The sequence below is a fragment of the Molossus molossus genome, unplaced genomic scaffold (assembly GCF_014108415.1).
Source record: "Molossus molossus isolate mMolMol1 unplaced genomic scaffold, mMolMol1.p scaffold_m16_p_10, whole genome shotgun sequence".
Lineage (NCBI taxonomy): Eukaryota > Metazoa > Chordata > Mammalia > Chiroptera > Molossidae > Molossus > Molossus molossus.
This window is the reverse complement of record NW_023425345.1, coordinates 101837357-101857326: the sequence shown is the minus strand read 5'-3', so window position 1 is coordinate 101857326 and position 19970 is coordinate 101837357. Positions and strand designations below refer to the sequence as shown.

General features: G+C 43.9%; 1 protein-coding gene and 1 pseudogene across 1 annotated transcript in view; one reads left to right on the top strand and one right to left on the bottom strand.

Moving 5' to 3' along the window:
* USP12 (ubiquitin specific peptidase 12) overlaps window positions 1–6770 on the bottom strand; it is a 101470-nt gene extending 94700 nt beyond the window's left edge. Inside the window, exon 1 of the mRNA XM_036251765.1 lies at window positions 6473–6770. Coding sequence (XP_036107658.1) covers window positions 6473–6520 — 48 coding nt within the window. The 5' untranslated portion in view covers window positions 6521–6770. The remainder of the gene's footprint in view (window positions 1–6472) is intronic.
* Window positions 6771–6854: 84 nt separating this feature from the next.
* LOC118623831 lies at window positions 6855–19708 on the top strand (annotated as a pseudogene).
* Window positions 19709–19970: the final 262 nt, after the last annotated feature.

The window sequence follows — 19970 nt, the reverse complement described above, 5'->3', positions numbered from 1 at the left end:
GCACTGACCCATAGACCAAAGGGTTTCCGGTTCATTCCCAGTCAAGGGCACACACCTGGGGTGCAGGTTCAATCCCTGGCCCTGGATACCAACAGACCTTCCTCTCTCACATGGATGTTTCTCTCTCTCTCCCTCCCTCCTTTTCCACTCTTATCTAAAAATCAATGTAAAAATATCCTCAGGTGAGGATTAACAACAACAACAACAAAAAGCTGTGGTACATTCACACAATGGAATATTATGCAGCTATAAAACAGAAGGATCTCTTACTCTTTGAGACAGCATGGAGGAACCTGGAGAGTATGCTAGGCGAAATAAGCCAGTCAGAAAAGAAAAGTATCATATGATCTCACATATATGTGGACTCTAATGAACAAAATAGATTCAGAGACATGGAAGCATGGAACAGACTGACAGATCTCAGAGGGAAGGGGGGTGGGTGGAAAGAGATTAACCAAAGAACTTATATGCATAGCCAATGGACAAAGACAATAGGGCGATGAAGGAGGGGTGGTATGCACATGGTGGAGGGGAGGGTCAATGGGGGGGAGTGGAGATATCTGTAATATTGTTTCAACAATAAAGATAAATTTTTTAAATACAAATAAATAAAAATAAATGGTAAAAAAAGGAAGACCAGAGTATTTATACACATTGCACATAATTGAGTATAGCATTTAACTGGATAAAGTGAAAGGATTAGCTAAAGAACATATATGTATATCCCATGGACATGGACAACAGTGTGGTGAAGGCCAAGTGAGAGGGAGGCAAGGGTAGTGGAGGTGGGCAACACAGGGTGAGTGGAAATGGCGGACGTCTGCAACAACAGCAACATTAAATATTTTTAATAAAATTTAGAACATAAATAAAATAAAACTATACTTTTTAAGCATATTAAAATTTTCAAATTATAATGGTCTTACCTTTATTTGCAATAACTAATGAGTGCCTAAGATTAGAATAAACCACTGTTTCTTATAAAATTCCATTTCATCTACCTATATAGTTTTATCCTCTAATAATCATGAAATAACCCATCAAGGTCTCAGTAAGCCTATCACTGTACCTTCCTTGTTATACCATAATTTTATAACATTTAACTCTCCATGCTAATTCTGAAACTGTACAAATTTTAAAACTAACAAGACAATCATTTATAGGGTAAATTAAAAAGCAAAATTTTATCTGGAGTATAAGCTCGATAAAGTTTTATTTTTGTTGTTTTTCTGTATTTTAGTTTATTTTTTGCCATCACCATTTCTCCCCACTATTTCTCCCCACTGCCCCGTCTCCTCCCTCTCCCCTTGGTCAATGAATTTTTTTTTTAAAGATAAAATATGCTCTGGGAGGTAAAATAAGTTTTTTTTTTTCCTTCCTTAAGAGTTTCCAAAGTCTTTTTTTATAGAATGTTTTCTTTTATAGAATACTTTCTATAATAAGAATGTATAATTTTTACTGTCCAAAAGTATTTTAACCAAAATCAAAAGATCAGCAGGCTTAAATAAAACATTTATAATATTTATGCTAAATGTTCTCTCCACTAAGCCTCCTCAAATACATGCTCAAATATTCCTTATCAGTATTTAACCAACATTTATAAAATAGAAGACTCCCTTATTTTTTAAGTTAGTGTTCCTCTTAAATTAACATTTACAGTAAAAACAGCAAAAATTAGTAAAACAATGGTAATTGAGTTTGAATGCTCCTAACACTGAAGCACTATTTTACTAACAGAATATTAATAAAAATTAAATATTTTACTAACAAAACGATTTTATCTACCCTGTTTCTTGGGACAGAATAAGACATTTTATTATCTAATATAATATTGTGACTACATGAAAAGGGGACTATCAAACCACCCCCCTCAACAAAGAGCCTGAGGTCTTTCTTCCCGTTCCTCTCTTTGCGGAGTGCTTTAACTACACACACATCTTGCCCTTACTGAGTGACACCAGTGAGACTGAAGAAAAGACTAATAGCCAGCTTCACCTGTGACTTTCCTTCCATGAGTAGTTCAAAGTTTACCGTGCACAGGGTGGTGTCCTAGATACAGGCTTGTTCAAGGTAAACCTGCTACATCCACTGGGCAGCTAATGTGTGGCGTTGGCCTCAGTGACACCACTTCCTAACAGATCTATCTCACCCTTGTGACTGCAGGTGGGCAAGTAGCCAGGCCAGTGCCACCCCATGATCTACTTACCTTCCCCTACAACAGCTTCTCCTTTATCCAATCCCCTCCCCAACAATCCCTTCCCAGCCATGACTCCTACAAGGAATAGCAAGAGACTATAATTATCACAGTGGGAGCTAACTAACATTTATAGAGCCCCTACAGCAGTAGTATCTGCCTCCAAGTAACAGCCACGACCCATACTATGACTCTCCAGACCTACCTAAGCCACCAAAAAATGGCTCTATAACTTCGACCTCAATTTCAAGACACAGGCCTCTTTATAGTTTTGGCCACTTTTTCCATTACTTCACCATTATTAAGTATAACATTAAGAACTGGGTAGCTACTCTGTGCCAGGCCCTGAAGTCTGAAGTACTTTACAGGCAAAACAAACACCATGTGATACTGAAAATGTATTTTTTTGGACAAATAACAAGAAGCATTCCTAGAGATACCTTTGCAAATGTATTCAGTGCAATGTAAACATAATCATTCATTTGAATCAGGCTAACTTATGAAAAACAAACTTTACTAATATTCACATGTAAGCGGAGTAGTGATCTAGAGTAAGATGTAGCTGAAAGATTTGCTTTTAACACACTTAACCCAATTAAGGTACTGCCAATTTACCCAGGTACCTTATGTTGACAAATGAAATAATTATGTCAACTTTATTATTTATAGAATAAAATTTCAGTTCATTATAAATGTTTCCACAGCTGCTGATTCTCTAAGAAGTGCCATTTTCTTTAAGACCAGCCCCTCTTCTCTCCACCACTTCACACACACCTCCAATCTCACCCATGTTTAACTAAGCTCACTTCTCTCAGATATTAAGGGCTCTGGGAAACTTTTATTGTACACAGAAGTTAGTGCTCCACCAAAGGGCAGAAATAAATGATAGTCCTCCCCTAAACCTTCATGATCTAAAAAGCAGATAAGTGAAAAATGTACAACACAGTACACATAAGTGCTATTGAGATTATAAAAATTCAGTCAAATCACATGAGGATGGAGGATGGGGATGGACAGGGGTACGATTATTCAAGTAAGGCTATCTGCTTGACAGACAGGTATGAACTCGCTAGACAAGGAGGGGGTTGAGGGGTTAGTGTTCAAAGCCTAGAAAAATAGCATCTACAAAGGCACAGAAGTAAATATCTTTGTTTTTCTTGGCTGTTAATTTTGTAATTCTCAGAAGGTATGTTACAGCTTTCTTTAAAGGATAAAATTGTATATTACTTTGAGATATTTAGCATTACTTTTGAAGCACATCAGAATTTATTCAAATACAAATATAGACACAATTTTTAACATTACTTTCTGAACAATCTCATTTGGCCAGGAACTGGTGGTTCTGTATTTGCCAACACACATATCCTACGTGCATTAAATGCCCCAGAGTGGAAGCCCTAGGAGGAGCTTTGGAGTCTACATTCTTAAAACCAGAATCCTACTTACTAGTGTTTGCCTTGGCAAATCTCTCTGTGCCTCATTTGCCTATTCTGATTATAGCCTATTTTATATTTACTAATGTTCCTTTGAATATTGTCTCCCTCAACTACAATGTAAACATCATGAAACCAGGGGCTGTCTTGACCACTGCTGTATCCCCAGCACTCAGCACAGTCTCTAGCCAAATGTATACATGTTTGTTATACCTAAGTGAATGAAGGGTTAGTAAAGAGGAGCACATCATTTCTGAAGCACTAGACTTTGGCAATGAACTATGACCCAACAATCTGTGTAGCTCAGCAATCTGGCAAGATTATCACTTTCAAAGACTTAATTATCACATTTCTTTTGAAACAGAGTAACTGGTCCTGGCCGGTTTGGCTCAGCGGTTATAGAGCGTTGGCCTGCGGTCTAGAGGGACTGGGGTTCAGTTCCCGCTAAGGGCACGTACCTCAGTTGCAGTTTGTCCACGGCCCTGGTTGGGTCGTGCGGGAGGTGGCCACTTGATGTGTTCCTTTCACGAAGCTGTTTTTGTCTCTCTCCCTCCCACTCTATCTGAACAAAAATTGAAAATGTCCTCAGGTGATTTAAAAAAAAAAAAAGAGCCCTGGCCGGTTTGGCTCAGTGGTTAGAGCGTTGGCCTGCGGTCCTGAGAGACCCAGGTTCGGTTCCCGCTAAGGGCATGTACCTCGGTTGCAGTTTGTCCCCGGCCCTGGTTGGGTCGTGCGGGTGGCAGCCACTCGATGTGTCCCTTTCACGTCAATGTTTCTCTCTCTCTCTCTCTCTCTCTCTCTCTCTCTCCCTCTCTCTCCCTCCCACTCTATCTGTGCAAAAAATGGAAAAATGTCCTTGGGTGAGGATAAAAAAAAAAAAAAGAAACAGTAGTAACTGGATCTAAAAATAGTCCAAATGATCCTCAGAAATCATTTTAATATAGTTCCTTTAATAGCAATATTTCCTAAAATATAAACTGTGTGAAAAAAAACCAAACATCTATTTAGGGAAATTAATTCTCCAATGATTCATCCTTCAGTGTGATTTCTGTAATCCTGTAGATCAGCAATTTTCCATTGGCCTGCTGCAAGAATTTTTAAAACGTACAATATCTACCTATTTACTCAAGGAAACTTTAAATTGTCAAATAAAAAGTGACAACCCTGACCAGTATTGCTCAATGGTTAGAGCGTCACTCAGAACACCAAAGGGTCTAAGGTTCGATTCCTAGTCAAGGACACTACCTGGGTTGCAGGTTTGGTCCCACCCAGGTCAGGGTGAGTTCAGAGGCAACCAACCAATGTGTCTTTCTCACATGGATGTTTCTGTTTCTTTCTCTCTCCCACACCCCTTCTCTGTCTAAAATCAATGAAAAAAATATCCTTGAGTGAGGATTAACAAAAAAAAGTGTCAACAATAGCCATCTGGTGTGAATGAATCAAAATTATACCAATTTTTTTTGTCAGATCAACAAAAAATATCTTTTTTGGTGTGCCACAGAACTTTAGTAATTAGTTTATGTGTGCAATGAGATTTTAAAAAAGGTTGAAAATCGCTGCTGTAGATTTTAATCCCACCTGACTTCAGCCATTTTTTTAATACTGTTCATCAGCATGCAGTATAGAATCTACTTCTAAAGCATCTTGCGGATCTGATTCACCACTCCTTTAAAAAATGTATATAAAATGTACCAACCCTAAATCAAAGATTGCTTGGGGATCGCCTATATGCACTCAGGTGTATAAAAATAAAAAGGCTAGTAAGACAAAACAGAAGGAAAGATTTCAGAATTCTTTAAAAACATAATAACCAGGCCCACGTTGGAAAGAATAACTTTTTTCAGTGATGGCCCATAATCATGATCCTCAGATGTAAGTTCATAAAGAGCTAATGATGCAAATTTGCCCCATCGGGTGGAAAATTGTGGTCCTCCTGGCCAAGCACAAAACACCAAGATTTACACGCACCCACATTTTGCTTCATTAGGGACTTTTCAACAGGCACTAGCACTTTGCCCTTAAAGTCTACTTAGAAACTCCAATAAAACACGGATCATAACCCTAGCAGTCAATGTCTGCACAGAAATACTTCAAGCCACACACAGATGTGCCTAGTATATTAAAGTAAACAAATGACAAGAAAGCTTAAGCTGTTTATTTCATTAAGGTAGATTCCCAAAGACAAGACTGCCACCTGCACACAAGGTTGGAAAAGGGAAAGCTCGTTACTCTTGGGAAGAGTAGAAATGCAGAAAATTTCCACAGCACTTATTTAAAGTTTCCACCTTCATACACACCCCTTTCCCCTAAGCATCAGCAGGGGGACTCCGCCTCGCCGCAGGCGCCGGGAGGGAATCTGCATTGGATTTCCGTCCTCTCCAAAGCAGGAATGAGACCCTGCCTTCCTGCCGGCGGACCCCCACGGCCGCCCAGGGCTCTGCACACCGCCAGACGGAAACTGAGCGCGCCGCCCCGTGTCCTTCCACCTCCGACCCCGGCCAGGGCCGCGCTCCAGCCCGCGGACCCACAGCCGGGTGCGCCCCGCCGCTCGACCCCCGCGCCGCGGGAAGACTTCGGCAGTTAAAGCCCGGGGCGCTGGCGACCGGGGCCCGTCCCCCGCCACAACCAGCACGGGCGCCCCCTCTCTCGTCACCCTCGCGCCGCCCCGGATCGCCCGCCGCCTCCCCGTCCCCGGGGGCCGCTAATCGCCGCGCTCCCCGCCCGTCGCCGTCCAACTGCCCCCCGCCCGGGCCCCGCGGACGGCCGGAGGGGCGGGGACCCAGGCCTGCCGCCAGCCCGCCCCAGGGGTTCCGGGACGCTCCGGCCGTCCTCCCCCCGCACTTACCATGGTACAGATGGAGGCGAATTTGGAGACTGTCATTAGGATTTCCATCCGCCCAGCGCCATCTTCCACCCAATCACAGCGGCGGCGGCGGGCGGGAGAAAAGGGGAGCCGGGCCGCCCTCTCGCTCCGCAGCCCGCGGGCGGACCCCGAGCCGCCGCGGACCCACGCACGGAGCCTGCTCTGCCGCCGCTGCCGTCGTCGCCGCCGGCGCTCCGGCACTCCCTGCCTCGGGCCCCAGCCCCCGCCCGCTGGCCGCCCGCCCGCCCCCGGCTCCTCCCCGGCGCAGGGCGCAGCCGCTGCCTCGGGGCCCGCGCCTGCCCGCGAAGCTGTCCGCCACACACCCCGCCCAGCGCGCTGGAGAGCGGGCTCCGCCGAGGCCCTAATGCCCCGCCTGCCCTGCAACGGAGCGGCCCAGCGGAGCGGCCCAGCGGCGCGCCCCGCCCACCCGCCGCGCGCTGGGTCCTCCTCGCGCGCAGCCCCGCCCACTCCCCCGCGCACGCCTCTCGCTCCTACAGCGCGGCTGCCGGGGAACACCCCAACCAGCCCCGCCCGGCGCTCGGCGGAGCGCCGCTTCCTGCCGGCGTCCCTCGCGGTCCTAGAGCCTGCGCGCCAGTCGGTGAGCTCTAGCTGCCAGGTGCTGTTTCGGAGGTGCGGGTCGCTGCGGGGGCGAGGGCGACCTATGCAAATCCCGGAAGGAACTGACCCGCAGCCTCCTCCGAGGCTGGAAGCACAGCTATTTCCCACTGCTGAACCAGAAAATGGGGCAGTGGTCTGGATAATTCTGAGTGGGATGGAAGTAAACCTGCTTCTGTAGTTAAAATAACCCAGGTAATCCAACGTCCCAGGCACTAAACAAAATGTAAGCTGGTTTGTTTCTTTTTACATATAGTCGGTGAATCACCTGAGTTAAAACTCCCTAACTTAGCGGAAGGCTAATTGCATAAAAAATGAAAGAGGCAAAGAAGAAACTGTGTTTAGCTCTTTGAATTAAGAAGAAAGGTAAACAATGGTGACGGGGTCTGGGAAAGGGTGGCGAAGCTGCCTCCATGCCTGCCTGTTGCCCATAAATTTAGAGTATGTTTATAAATACAGTTTCTATATATATTCATTCTGAAAGTTGAGTTGCAAAATAGAGAAGATCTCAACCCAGCAATGATGATGATGTAACCAACACAAGAAATCTTTCAAGTGAGAAAAATGTCCCGTGAGAAATATTAAGCAGTGTTAGCTAGCGGTATAGTTCCTCTTTTCTACTTTCATAAAATTCATTGTACCCATTGCAGCTCAGCTTTATTTCTTCCTATTTGAGAAAGTAATTCGAGTAGCATAACTTAATAAATTATATTAGAAAGCTTGTGATATTTTTCGATTGGTGAAGTGTAGTGATGGGGTGCTTTCCTGGGTTCTCCCATTTCATTGGGGCTGAGGAACTTAATTCAGACAAACTTCTAAAATCAGATATGCCTTACATCACAGATTCAAAGTATTCAAAACACAAAACAAAGCATTCACAGAAAAATGTAGGTGAAAAGTATATTTCTGGTACATGAATTCTGTTTCGATAGTGATTTCCATTATAAACTTGCTTGGAGAAAAATATTGCAAGTAGAATATAGCTGAGTTTCATAGTAGCTGGCGTGGTTCTCCAGGTACCTGCCTTTATACAAAGGGGGGCCTGCCCTATTTGCCTGATACCCAGGCCAGTGGCTAGAACCCTGTTTGTCACCAGGCACTCAGACTCAGGTATGCGGGTGCTTCCCTCCTGTTTCCCTGCCTAGACTTGTAAGTGTCACCCACCTGAATTCTACTTGCTGCTCTCCATTCTACTTAGACCTCCAGGGTCTGCCTGGGCCTCCTAGCACTGTCACCATGCTCCGGGGTCCTGCCTCACCTATTTAAGTAAATGTCTATTGTCACCTGTCTGTTCTCCCCACTTGCTATTCTGTTCCAGCACACGGGTATGATGTGCCAGAATTTAAGTCCCACCTCCATCTACACTTCTCACCACCATGCCTCCTTGACCACGAATCCTAAAATGTCACTGGAATGGAGGCCACCTACTCTATACATAAGTTTACAGAAGAACAAGTCCTTTTGAAAATGAATTTCTGGCCCGGCTTGTGTGGCTCAGTGGTTGAGGGTTAACCCATGCACTAAGAGGTTGCCAGTTCGATTACTGGTCAGGGCATAAGCCCAGGTTGTGGGCCAAATCCCCAATGGGAGGCATGCAGGAGGCAGCCAATGATGTCCTCTCTCATCAGTGTTTCTATCTAGCTTTCCCTCTCCCTTCCTCTCTCTCTCTCTCAAATCAATAAAGAAAAAAAATGTTTTTAAATGAATTAATGATAGAATTATCTGGAGTTGTGCTTAGTGTTAGAGCCATCTAAATTTGCAGGTGGTATCATAAAACCTCACAATGCTTTTTTCCCCATCCTGAGGTTAACTGGAGAGGCAACACAGAAAAAGAGATTCTTCACCCCACTGATGTGGCTCAGTGGTTGAGCATCGACCCATGCACCAGAGGTACCCAGTTCGATTCCCAGTCAGGGCACATGCTCAGGTTGTGGGGCTGATCCCCAGTGGGGGACCTGCAGGAGGCGGCCAATCAATGTTCTCTCTCATCGATGTTTCTATCTTTCTCCCTCTCCTTTCCTCTCTCTCTAAAATCAATAAAGAAAAATTATTATTATTTTTTAAAGAGATTCTTCTATGTGCTAGGTGCTGCCCTGGGGTGTTTTTTTAACCATATATAATGCAGTTGAAGATAAGATTTGGCTGAAATGCCACACTTTTGCACCAAGAGCTTAGAGGAGGCCATCTGGGCTTAGAACACAGTTTTTACATGTAGCTGTAGCAGTTTTACAGCGAGCTTCATTGTGCCTAGAGAAAGATGAGTTTGAGTACTTCTGACTTCTTTTGGGCCTTCAGGAGAGGATAACCTCAGGCACTGAGCAAGAAAATGAACTAAAGCCAACCTTAATCCATTGGTCAGCACATTTATTTATTTATTTATTTATTTTATCCTCACCCTAGAGGACATTTTTCCATTTTTTGTTCAGATAGAGTGGGAGGAAGAGAGAGAGAAACATCGATGTGAAAGGGACACATCGAGTGGCTGTCACCCACATGACCAACCGGGACCGGGGACAAACTGCAACTGAGGTACGCACCCTTAGCAGGAACTGAACCCGGGTCTCTTTGGACACAGGCTGACGCTCTAACCACTGAGCGAAACCGGCCAGGGCCTTCAGCGCATTTTAAAAAATTGTTTCATTTGAATACTTTTACACAATCACATACTGTCCACTTCCTTGCAAGCCACCCATATTTTCTGTTACTCATCTCCCTGAAATACATGTCCCTTCATATATTTCGGCCAGCTCTCTTCTCTCTGAAAGCATTTGGGTTTGCACCAGCTAACATAAATGAGTGAGATGCTTCCTGTGATAGGGTGGGGAAATGAAAGATGGGGAGGGGGGACGGGGCGGGTAGGGTGTAAGACATCCATTATGACAATTAGTGCTTATTAAGGACTTACCTGTACACCAAGCATTTTTATCAAATCCTCATAACAAAGCCAGAAAGGTGGTGCTATTATTATCCTCATTGTCTAAAAAACTGTGTCACATAGATAACTTTCTCAAGTGAGGAGGAGGAGAATATGCTATCCCCAAACCTTACTTTGGCACATTGATTACTTTGAATTAAGTTACTTGTGAAATAGTGCAAGAAGGACGCGCTGAGCTTCCTTTGTTCCTCTGAAAGCAGGAGATAAATCTTCCATGTGAAAGGTACCCTCCCTGTACCAGGAGGGTAGAGAAACATCCTTATCACTAGAGATAGAGCATTCAGGGCTGAGAAAGCTGTCTAAACAAATCTTGTTACTTCCCCTCTCATTAGCTACCCCACACTCAAACCCCTTTGCTTTGTCAGTTCTTCACATATGTATTGTTTCTTTGTCTAAAAGGCATAAAAGCTGCCTACCTTGGGCACTTCTTTGAGTCTAATATTTCTATGAGTTCTTGTACATATCAAATTAAATTTGTTTTTCTCCTGTTCATCTGTTTTATGTCCGTTATTAAACCAGCCAAAAAACCTAGAAGGGAAGAACAGAAACGTTTTCTTCCCCTGCACAAGGTTGCACAACAAATAAGCGATGGAACTAGGACCTGAACCTGGCCCCAGAGGCCACCCTTGTCTCCACACAGCTGCTACACCAGCTCATGTCAGAGTGCCTCATTTGGATTCTAGTAGGGTGAACCTGAGAGGCACTGACTCCTTTGGGACTCACATGAAGGTTTTAGCTGCAAAAACATATATGCCTTTGTCTTACTCTCCTCCTCTGGAAAATAAGGGTAATGGTTATGCCTACTTCTGAGGATAAAATGTGGAGCATGTTTAGAATAGTGCCTGGCCCTCAACACAAGCTGGAGCGCTCACAGTGGCTATTCAAATCCAGAAGAATAGGATGAACAGGGAGTGGGGAGGGAGGGGAAGGCAGTGGTCTCCCAGGCCAAGGGAAAGCTGCCTGCAGGGACCCTGAAAGAGTATGGGGATGGGTCAAGACTGCCTCACGAGGACTTTTGCAGGAAGTTCATAGAGATGAGTGGAATATTAGTGGGACAATCCAACCAATGGTGACACCAGCAAAGGTTATGGGCTCCAGGATCTCTGCTGTCATATCCATCAATAAGTGGTAGAATCAGCCTAACTTAAAAACCTCTTCCTTCTTCCTCATAGTATCCGTTGGGATTCCCAATCCTGCAGTTTGTTGAGACTAAACATGGCAGAGAATTTAAAGGAGACATCAAACTAACATGACTATAACTGGGGAGAAAACCTTGACTTCTGGTGAGTGCAGAAGTAAACCGGAATATTTTCTTTGTGTACTTGGCTTCTCTTTAAATGGGGCCCGACCAGAGGAGACTGCCCAGATGCTGGGTAGGATGACACAGTCATTCCAATCAAAAGTTGCTGAGCTTAACTGAGAAGGGGACACCCCTTCCAGTGCTTTCCAGTGCTTTCATTAGCTATGCCTTTCTTCTGTGAAAAGAGAAAGACAGGGAGATAGAGCCATTCAGTGTAGACTACACTGACAACCTTGTGTACAATCACGATCCATTCTGGTCATGCAAGATTTTGTACATCTGAATTACATTATTTTAGTCAATATGTATCTGTAAATACCTCTTACTTGTGAAAGGTTACGGTAGACACTTAAGGAACAAGAGTCCTGCCTTCAAAAAGCCTGCTATCTGATTGAGATAGAAGATTGTGTACTCAAACAATTTTAAATTAGACAAGTGCCAATTGTGTGATTTATGCTATTATAAGGGCTCAGAGAAGAGAGTAATTGTTTCTTCTATTTTTTAAAATTGATTTTAGAGAGAGAGAGAGAGAGAAGGAGAGGAGAGAGACATCAATTTGTTGTTCCCCTTACTTATGCATTCATTGGTTGCTTCTTATATGTGCCCTGACCAGGGATCAAACCCACAACGTTGGTGTATTGGGACAACACTCTCACCAACTGAACTACCTGGCCAGGGATTGTTTCTTCTTTAGGCATCAAAAATGATACCATATACTAGATCCTGATCCACAGGGAAAAGTGGGAAAACCTGAAAAAGTAACATATCTTTGAAGAACAGATGTATCTGTTGTTGTTGTCTCCTCCTCCTCTTTCCTATCTTTCTAGCTTCATCTCATACTGTTCCTGCTTCAATCACTATGTTCTTAATACACTTGCCTCCAAAGAGCTTGCCTCCTCTGAGTGTCTGCACTGGCCCATTCCTTCTCCCTGGAACACTCTTACCCCTCCCTGCACAAGGGGCCTGCCCTGAGTCCTGATCCCCTTTTCTCGGTGTAAGCGCTATGGGAACTAGAACCTTGTCTATTTGTAGGGCTCTATCCCCAGTGCCCAGGAGAAAATAGTAAGTGCTCAGTAAATACCTGTTACTGAATGAACTCAAATGGACAAACATCTACACTGTAAATATGTCCAACTCCAGAGCAAATAGATAAAAGAATTTTGATACATAGAGGTGTTTCATCTTGACTAGTTAACATAATAGATCTGAGGATTCCTAAAGTAGTGACAGGTACTCTGCTGCTCCTTGGACCCTCTTCAGGTTGTGGTCCCCATTTACACTCAGCATTTGCTCAGCTCTCGAGAAAACTCATCAGGAAAAAACAGAAAAGTAGTATGCTCTGGACTCCAAAAGGTCTCCTCCCCAATCATAACTCTGATTTTCTCTATTGTGTTTTTAGGGGTTTTTTTCCTGTGGAGACAGCTTCTTCCGTTATCTGGCCCTCTCCCTATTACCTACTTCTCAAATGTTTTGGGTAGTTTTATTACACTTTGCAAGACTTTAATCCTAGGTTTAGAGTTTGTATTGTAATAATTTGGCTCTAACTTTTGATTTTACTGTCAAATTTGCATATTAGCAAAGACCCACCAGGCCTCCTTCCCACTTGACCTAATCCACCTACGTGGGCACCTGGCGAAGGGCAGCGTACCACCGGGGGCTTTCCTGAAACACTCGAGCTCATCGTCGGTTAAGGGAAATAGGCATGGCTTCCACTTCTTCTTTTTAAAAAATATTCTATTAAAATAGCCGAGCATAGCAGTGTTAAACAAAAGCAAAAATTCCAAAATGTATTTAGCTTAAACTCCTGTCAGATATACAAGAAACTTCATGGTAATTTCCTGTGACTGAGGATGTTGGAATGAGGGAAGTGGGGAGAAGAGGAAAGAGGGAATTTTTACTGTATACTTCTGAATACTTTTTGAGTTTAGAACCATGCAAATGTTTAACTATTTCAAAAAGTAAATGGAACATTTTAAAGCTTAAATAAAAGACATTTATGTGACAATATTTTTAAATTACGAGGCACATTCTAAAGTTGTTTTTTTTTTAAAGTGGCTTCTCAGTGTGAGCCTAGTTTAAATCTGAGTGGTATCAGCACTTGAACTCTAACACTTGCTTCCCTAGGGCTCTCTTAGAGCTCTTATCTTCTGCCTTCATTGGCTCAGACTCTCCTAGTAAAGAAAGCCAGTCTCTTTACACATGAATTAAAGGGCAAGCTTTTATTTGCCTGCTTCAAGAGGGCTGTCCATGGGTTGTTTTCTTGCTCTGTCAAAGGGCAGAAGTTGTGGGGTGAGAGATGGGAAGGGAAATGAACCCAGAAATTCCTCTATGTTTTCATGGTCCTAGCACTCCACCTTCAAGGCCCAAACGGAAAAGCAAGCAATGTTCCCCTTCCATCACGTGGTCATATGATCACATGATCGGATGCCAACACCTGTTCCCTGAGCAGTCCTGTAGCTGGCTTTTCCCCAGCAAAGGAAGCACCCTAGGCACCTTGCATCTTAACCTTTTCTGGTTGAGTCTGTGTTTTTGTTTTGGGGGGCTTTGTTTTCTTTTTGCTTTAGCCTTTCCCAATTCCCTCTGGTCAGTTCTACCAGGCATGGTATAAACTGAAATTTACTTTTTTTTTTTTAACAGCAATTATGCACAGGAGCAGATACACCTGCTTCTCGGCACAAATCTTGCAGACACACAAATGACAGATTTTATACCAGACTTTCTTTTCAAAGGCCTTCCAGGTAACTGGGAAATACATAGCTGCCTGCAATGCTCAAGCCCGAGGCTGCTTCTCCTGACAACCTGATACACAATGTCCCCGGAGCCACCCCTTCCTCTCTGTTGCTGCCTGTGAGCAGCAGGGAGTTTTTTTCCTTTAAGGATTCTGTTGTTAGTCATTGCATGGGAAGTAGGAAATACACAACAAAAATAATGAATAAGGAAAAGTCAAATTTTATAAAGCTCCAAAATAGTGGTTGGCCCCTGAAATACTATAGGATCTCAAGTTAAGAATTAGGGTGTCACGCCCTGGCAGGTTTGGCTCAGCGGTTGGAGTGTTGGCCTGCGGACCAGAGAGCCCCGGGTTTGGTTCCTGCTAGGGGCACATACCCCCCGCAAAAAAAAAGAATTGGGATATCAGAAGGTTGGTTGAATCTCCCCTTCTTCCCCACCCCCTCAATGTCCAGTTTGTGATCCTGAACAGCTCTTAACCCTCTAGGTTTCAGTTTCCTCATTATGCAAAGGGGAACACCCCTACTGTTGTTGAGAGAGTTAAAGGAGATACTGAGCCCAAGTACACAGAACCTCAGGGGGTCCCCAGGATGAATGGGATAAGAGGAAAGCATCTTGTTCACCTAGACTCTTTCTCTCCCTCCGCAACAAGGTAATTCAGTTAGAACAGTGTGATTGCTTGATTCAAAAAGTAATGAATGTACAACAGCAATGTGGAAACAACCCAAGTTTCCATCCTCGGGTGAATGAATCAACAAAATGAGGTAAATGCATATAAGGGAATATTAATCAACCTAAAAGAGGAAGGACATTCTGACACATGCTGCAGCATGGTTGAACCTTGAAGACATTATGCTAAATGCAGTAAGTGATGAAGGAGCAAATACTGTATGTTTTCTCTTCTATTAGGTACCTAGAACAGTGAAATTCACAGGGACAAAGTAGAATGGTGGTTCCTAGGGGCTGAGGGAAGAGAAAAAAGGGAGCTATTGTTTAATGGGGACAGATTTCTGTTAAGGATGATGAAGAGTTTTGGGTATAAGTGGTGATGATGGTTGTACAACAATGTGAATGTACTTAATGCCATTGAACTGTGTACTTAAAAATGGTAAATATTGTTATGTATATTTTACCACAATAAAAAGTTTTTTAACTTTTCAAGGAATTATAGACAAAACAGAATGCCAGTTTGTTCATTGATACTGAGTTTCTTCCTCCTCTGTGCACCCAGAGCACCAATCCCTTCCATTACATTGACTTGCCTACAGATATACCTCTTCTCCATCCAGTCTACTCCATTTTTAAGAAGCATGTCTTACCTGTGCCTCATGGCTCTGTGCAGGGATCCCTGCTGCATTCTGAATCACGACTAGGAGGTATAGAGGATACAAATGCATGGGACATGCCTGTGGCTCAACACACAACCCGGCCTCGGGTATCTGCTTTCCCGCCCCTCTGCTCCAGTACTTTTCCTTCATAGACGACCCTGGTTCCCAGGAGACATTCTGACTCCTTCTCCATCTGCCCTGACCCCTTTGGATTTAGTGACTCAACTGCAAGAGTCAGCCAAGCTCTCTGTTGACTCTCAGAGTCTGCCAAGCAGCTGAGCACATTCTCTGCTTGTCACCAGCCTATGGGAAAGGTGAACAGAAGCTACCATCATCCATTTCTGGAAACTTGAGCATCATCCATTTCTCCTTTCTCTGCCCCTCCCTGCAGCCCAGTCAATTCTACCTCAGAGGTACCTGTTGTATGTATTTCCTTCTGAACCCATCCTTCTATACTACTTACGATTAGGGGCCCATCATCCCCCAATGAGCCACTGTACCAGCCTCCTGTCTGACCTCTCTCCTCTAGTCTGTGGCCCTCCAATCCTTTCTCCATGAGCCTGCCAGAGCTATCGTCAGGTCTGTGCTCTTCTGCTGAGAAAGCTCCACAGGTGCCGATGCTGGAATCGGTCCCTCACGCTCTGACCCCCACCCACTCCAGCCCCAGCCCCTCCTTCAGCTGCACTGCACCCTCACTCCCATACACAAGTTCCGATGCCCCAGGGGCTTCCTGCCGCCACGGCGCTCCTCTGCCGAGAGTGACCACATGGCCTGGTTTGCCCAGAACACTGTCTGTTTACACCTGTTATTCAGTATAATTATTAATAGTCTCCTTTGAAAAAAATTGTTTTCTTTATTGATTTTAGAGAGAGAGGATGGGAAAGAGAAAGATAGAAACATCGATGAGAGAGAATATCGATTGGCTGCCTCCTGCATGCCCCCCACTAGGGATCGGGCCCACAACCTGGGCATGTGCCCTGACCGGATATCGAACCGGCGACCTCCTGGTGCATGGGACAACACGCAACCACTGAGCCACACCGGCCAGGCAATAGCCTCCCTTTTTACTCTCCAAAGTATCCTCTGGTTTGGGCAACAAGTTACATGGTCACACTACATATGCCCTAATCCTTTACCTGGGACGTCTCTGGTTATCTTCCCACGACCTGCTCCCTGACAGTGCTGGGAAGCCTTGCCCAAGCCCTGCGGGGAGACGGGGCTCCTTCAGCGCTTGCGCTGCCTCTTCTGTGTAACTTCACGCCAGGTCCCCACGGTGTATTGTATGAAACGGTTTACACGTCTGTCTTCTCTGCTGGACTTCTTGAGTCTTACATACTTTGCATCCCTGTCACTCAGAAAAGTCCCTGACATGTAGTAGCTGTTCAGTTTAGGTTTGCTAAAAAGGAATGAAAAACTAAATTCATTAAAATATTAAGAAGAATTATGTGCCAGGCACCATTCTAGGCTCTTGGGAAAACAGGTGAACATTCTTTTGATACAGTCTGATGGAGTTTACATTTAAGTGGAGGAAACAGGCATAAGTGAATTCCTGAACGAATCACTGGTGCGGGTATAGGTGTGGGATTTCCCTTGACGAAACAGGCTCACTCCTGGAGCTGGGGTGAGGGCAGCCCCCGCTGAGGCATGAGGCTGCCTGAGGGATGAGGGCAGCCTGGCCAACAAGCGCTCTGTCGGAGGGGAAGAAGCAAAATGTGACGATGAAAGCAGGGCCAGAGAGATGCTACGGTGCTGGCTTTGAAGATGGAGGAAGGGGCCACAGCCAAGCAATGTGGGTGGCTTCTCAAAGCTGAAAAGGACAAGGAAATAAATCTCTTTCTAGAGTCTCCAGGAAGGAATACAGCCCTACTGATACCTTCATTTTAACCTACCTAATAGGGAATCAGTAGTGAACAAAGTAACATAACTCCCGCCCTCAGGGAGACAATGGCATCCTCCCCTCTCTACCTGTTGGAATCCTATGTACTTCAAGGTGAAGTCCAAATGTCATCTGCTCTGTCAGCCCTGATCTCTTCAGGCAGAAATATTCTCTCACTCCTTAAAACTACTGCTTTGCTTCATTTGCTCTGCTCCTAGAGTACATACCACATAAGGAATGAGAACTAAGCCATGTGGAGATAATTACTTCACCTCTATAATATCTTCACCATCTAATAGGAACACAGTGAGTGAATGAATGAATGAATGAATGAATGAGTATGTTAAGAGCAGTTATCAAAAAAAACAAAAATCACCCACCAACTTTCAAACCAACTGTTTAAGAAAACACATATTTGAGACATTCTCAACTCAGTATAAGTGATTGCAGGGCCTTGAGGACATTTGTTGGGGGTGGAGGGGTTCATTTATAAAGCAATTGGGAATTGGCCTAGAGATTAAGAAGATAGATCTTGAAGTCTTTTCCATCTTGCAGTTATTTTGTTCCATTATTATATGTTTCTGAACCTGGAATTAAAGTGCTGATTTTCTACAGTCAGAAATCTTTTAAAATACTTCTCTACTATTATAAAAATTTGAAAACATACAAAGGCTAAAGAAGGAAATTAGATTCATCCACAATCCACCACTCAGACAAAAATCACTGTTAACATTTTGGTGTATTTCCTTCCAGTCTTTTTTTCCCTCTGCAAATAGAAAGTATCAGCTCTGGAGCTTAGGTTTCACACTGGTGCTGAGACAGGTGGACTTACATAAGAACACTTGGTTTTCCATACTGAAGTAGTGTGGTCTTTGTCCTCTCTCTATTTTGCCTGTGCTCAATGATGACTCTCCCTCTTTTTTCTCATATTTTGTTCTAGTCCTTCTCCCACTAAACCCAGAGTTCTGGAATTGTGACCCTAATTTGCATCTTTCCCCAATCTCTGGTCCCCACATCATGTCCCGTTAAGGATCACAGAGCCCTATCACTTCAAATCCATTCAGCTCACCTCCGTCACTCAGTAACCAAGCTTCTGGACCAGATCTGTTCTTGCACTTTTTAAAAAATAAGCATTTTCCCATAGCGTTAAAAAGCCTTCGTAAATTAAAACTGAATGATTGCATATTATTTTCTTTTATGTTGATTATAATTATCTTAACCATTCTCCTGATACTGACTTTACAGTAGTTTCAATTTGTCACTATTATGAATAACATTCTGATGAATATTTTTGTGAATATTTAACCATACATCAGATTACTTTCTTAAGTCAGATACCTAGCAATAAATGTATTGACATAAAATATGGCATAAAAATATTTGATACATATTGCAAACTCGATTTCTAGGGAGTGTGCAAACTTACACCGGTGTGTCTGTCTTGTTGCATTGTTGCCAACATTGTGCACTATTGTTAAAATAAAGTCAAAGGGAATCTAGAAACAGAAAGGAGTTTTCTCAGTGTGATCACGAGCAGCTATGAAAAATGTACAACTAACATCCTACTTAATGGTGGCAGACAGAATGCTTTCCTGCTCAGACAGGAGCGAACAAGGATGTCCATTCCCAGCACTTCTATTCAATGGTGCATTATTTTTAAATATTTGTTAATATGAAATATTTTAAACCACTGTGCATTTAATTTGCATATCTTTGTTTTCTTTTCTTATGTTTATTCTCAATCTGCATTTCTTCTTTTGTGAATTAGATATCTATAGTCTTTGCTTCTTTGGGTGTCCCAGGATTTTTAAGTTGTTTCTGTGAGTTTTCTATATTTTTGTCTTAAATATTTATTCCTACAGATTTGTAGTTTGCTGTTTCTTTTTGAATGCCATATTTTTGCCATTGAGATTTGTGTGTGTGTGTGTGTGTGTGTGTGTGTGTGTGTGATCAAAACTGAATTTGTTGCGTTTTACGAAGACGGCACCAAAGGCGAAGAAGGAAGCCCCTGCCCCTCCTAAAGCTGAAGCCAAAGCAAAGGCTCTGAAGGCAAAGAAAGCAGTGCTGAAAGGCACCCACAGCCACGGAGAATGGAAGAGCTGCACGTCACCCACCTGCCATCGGCCTAAGACACTGCGGCTCCGAAGGCAGCCTGAATATCCTCGGAAGCACGCACCCAGGAGAAACTAGCTTGACCACTATGCCATCATCAGGATCCCCCCGACTAGGAGTCAGCCATGAAGAAGACAGAAGACAACAATACACTTGTGTTCACTGTGGATGTCAGGCCAACAAACACCAGATCAAACAGGCTGTGAAGAAGCTCTATGCCAAGGTCAACACCCTGATCAGGCCGGATGGACAAAGGAAGGTATGTGTTCGACTGGCTCCTGACTATGATGATTTGGATGCTGCCAACAAAATCGAGATCATCTAAACAGAGTCCAGCTGGCTAATTCTAGATATAAAAATTTTACACTGTAGCCCTGGCCGGTTTGGCTCAGCGGTTAGAGCATCAGCCTGCAGTTCCGAGAGACCCGGGTTCGGTTCCCGCTAAGGGCACGTACCTCGGTTGCAGTTTGTCCCCGGCCCTGGTCGGTCGTGCGGGTGGCAGCCACTTGATGTGTCCCTTTCACATCGATGTTTCTCTCTCTCTCTCTCTCTCTCTTCTTCTCTCTCCCTCCCACTCTACCTGAATA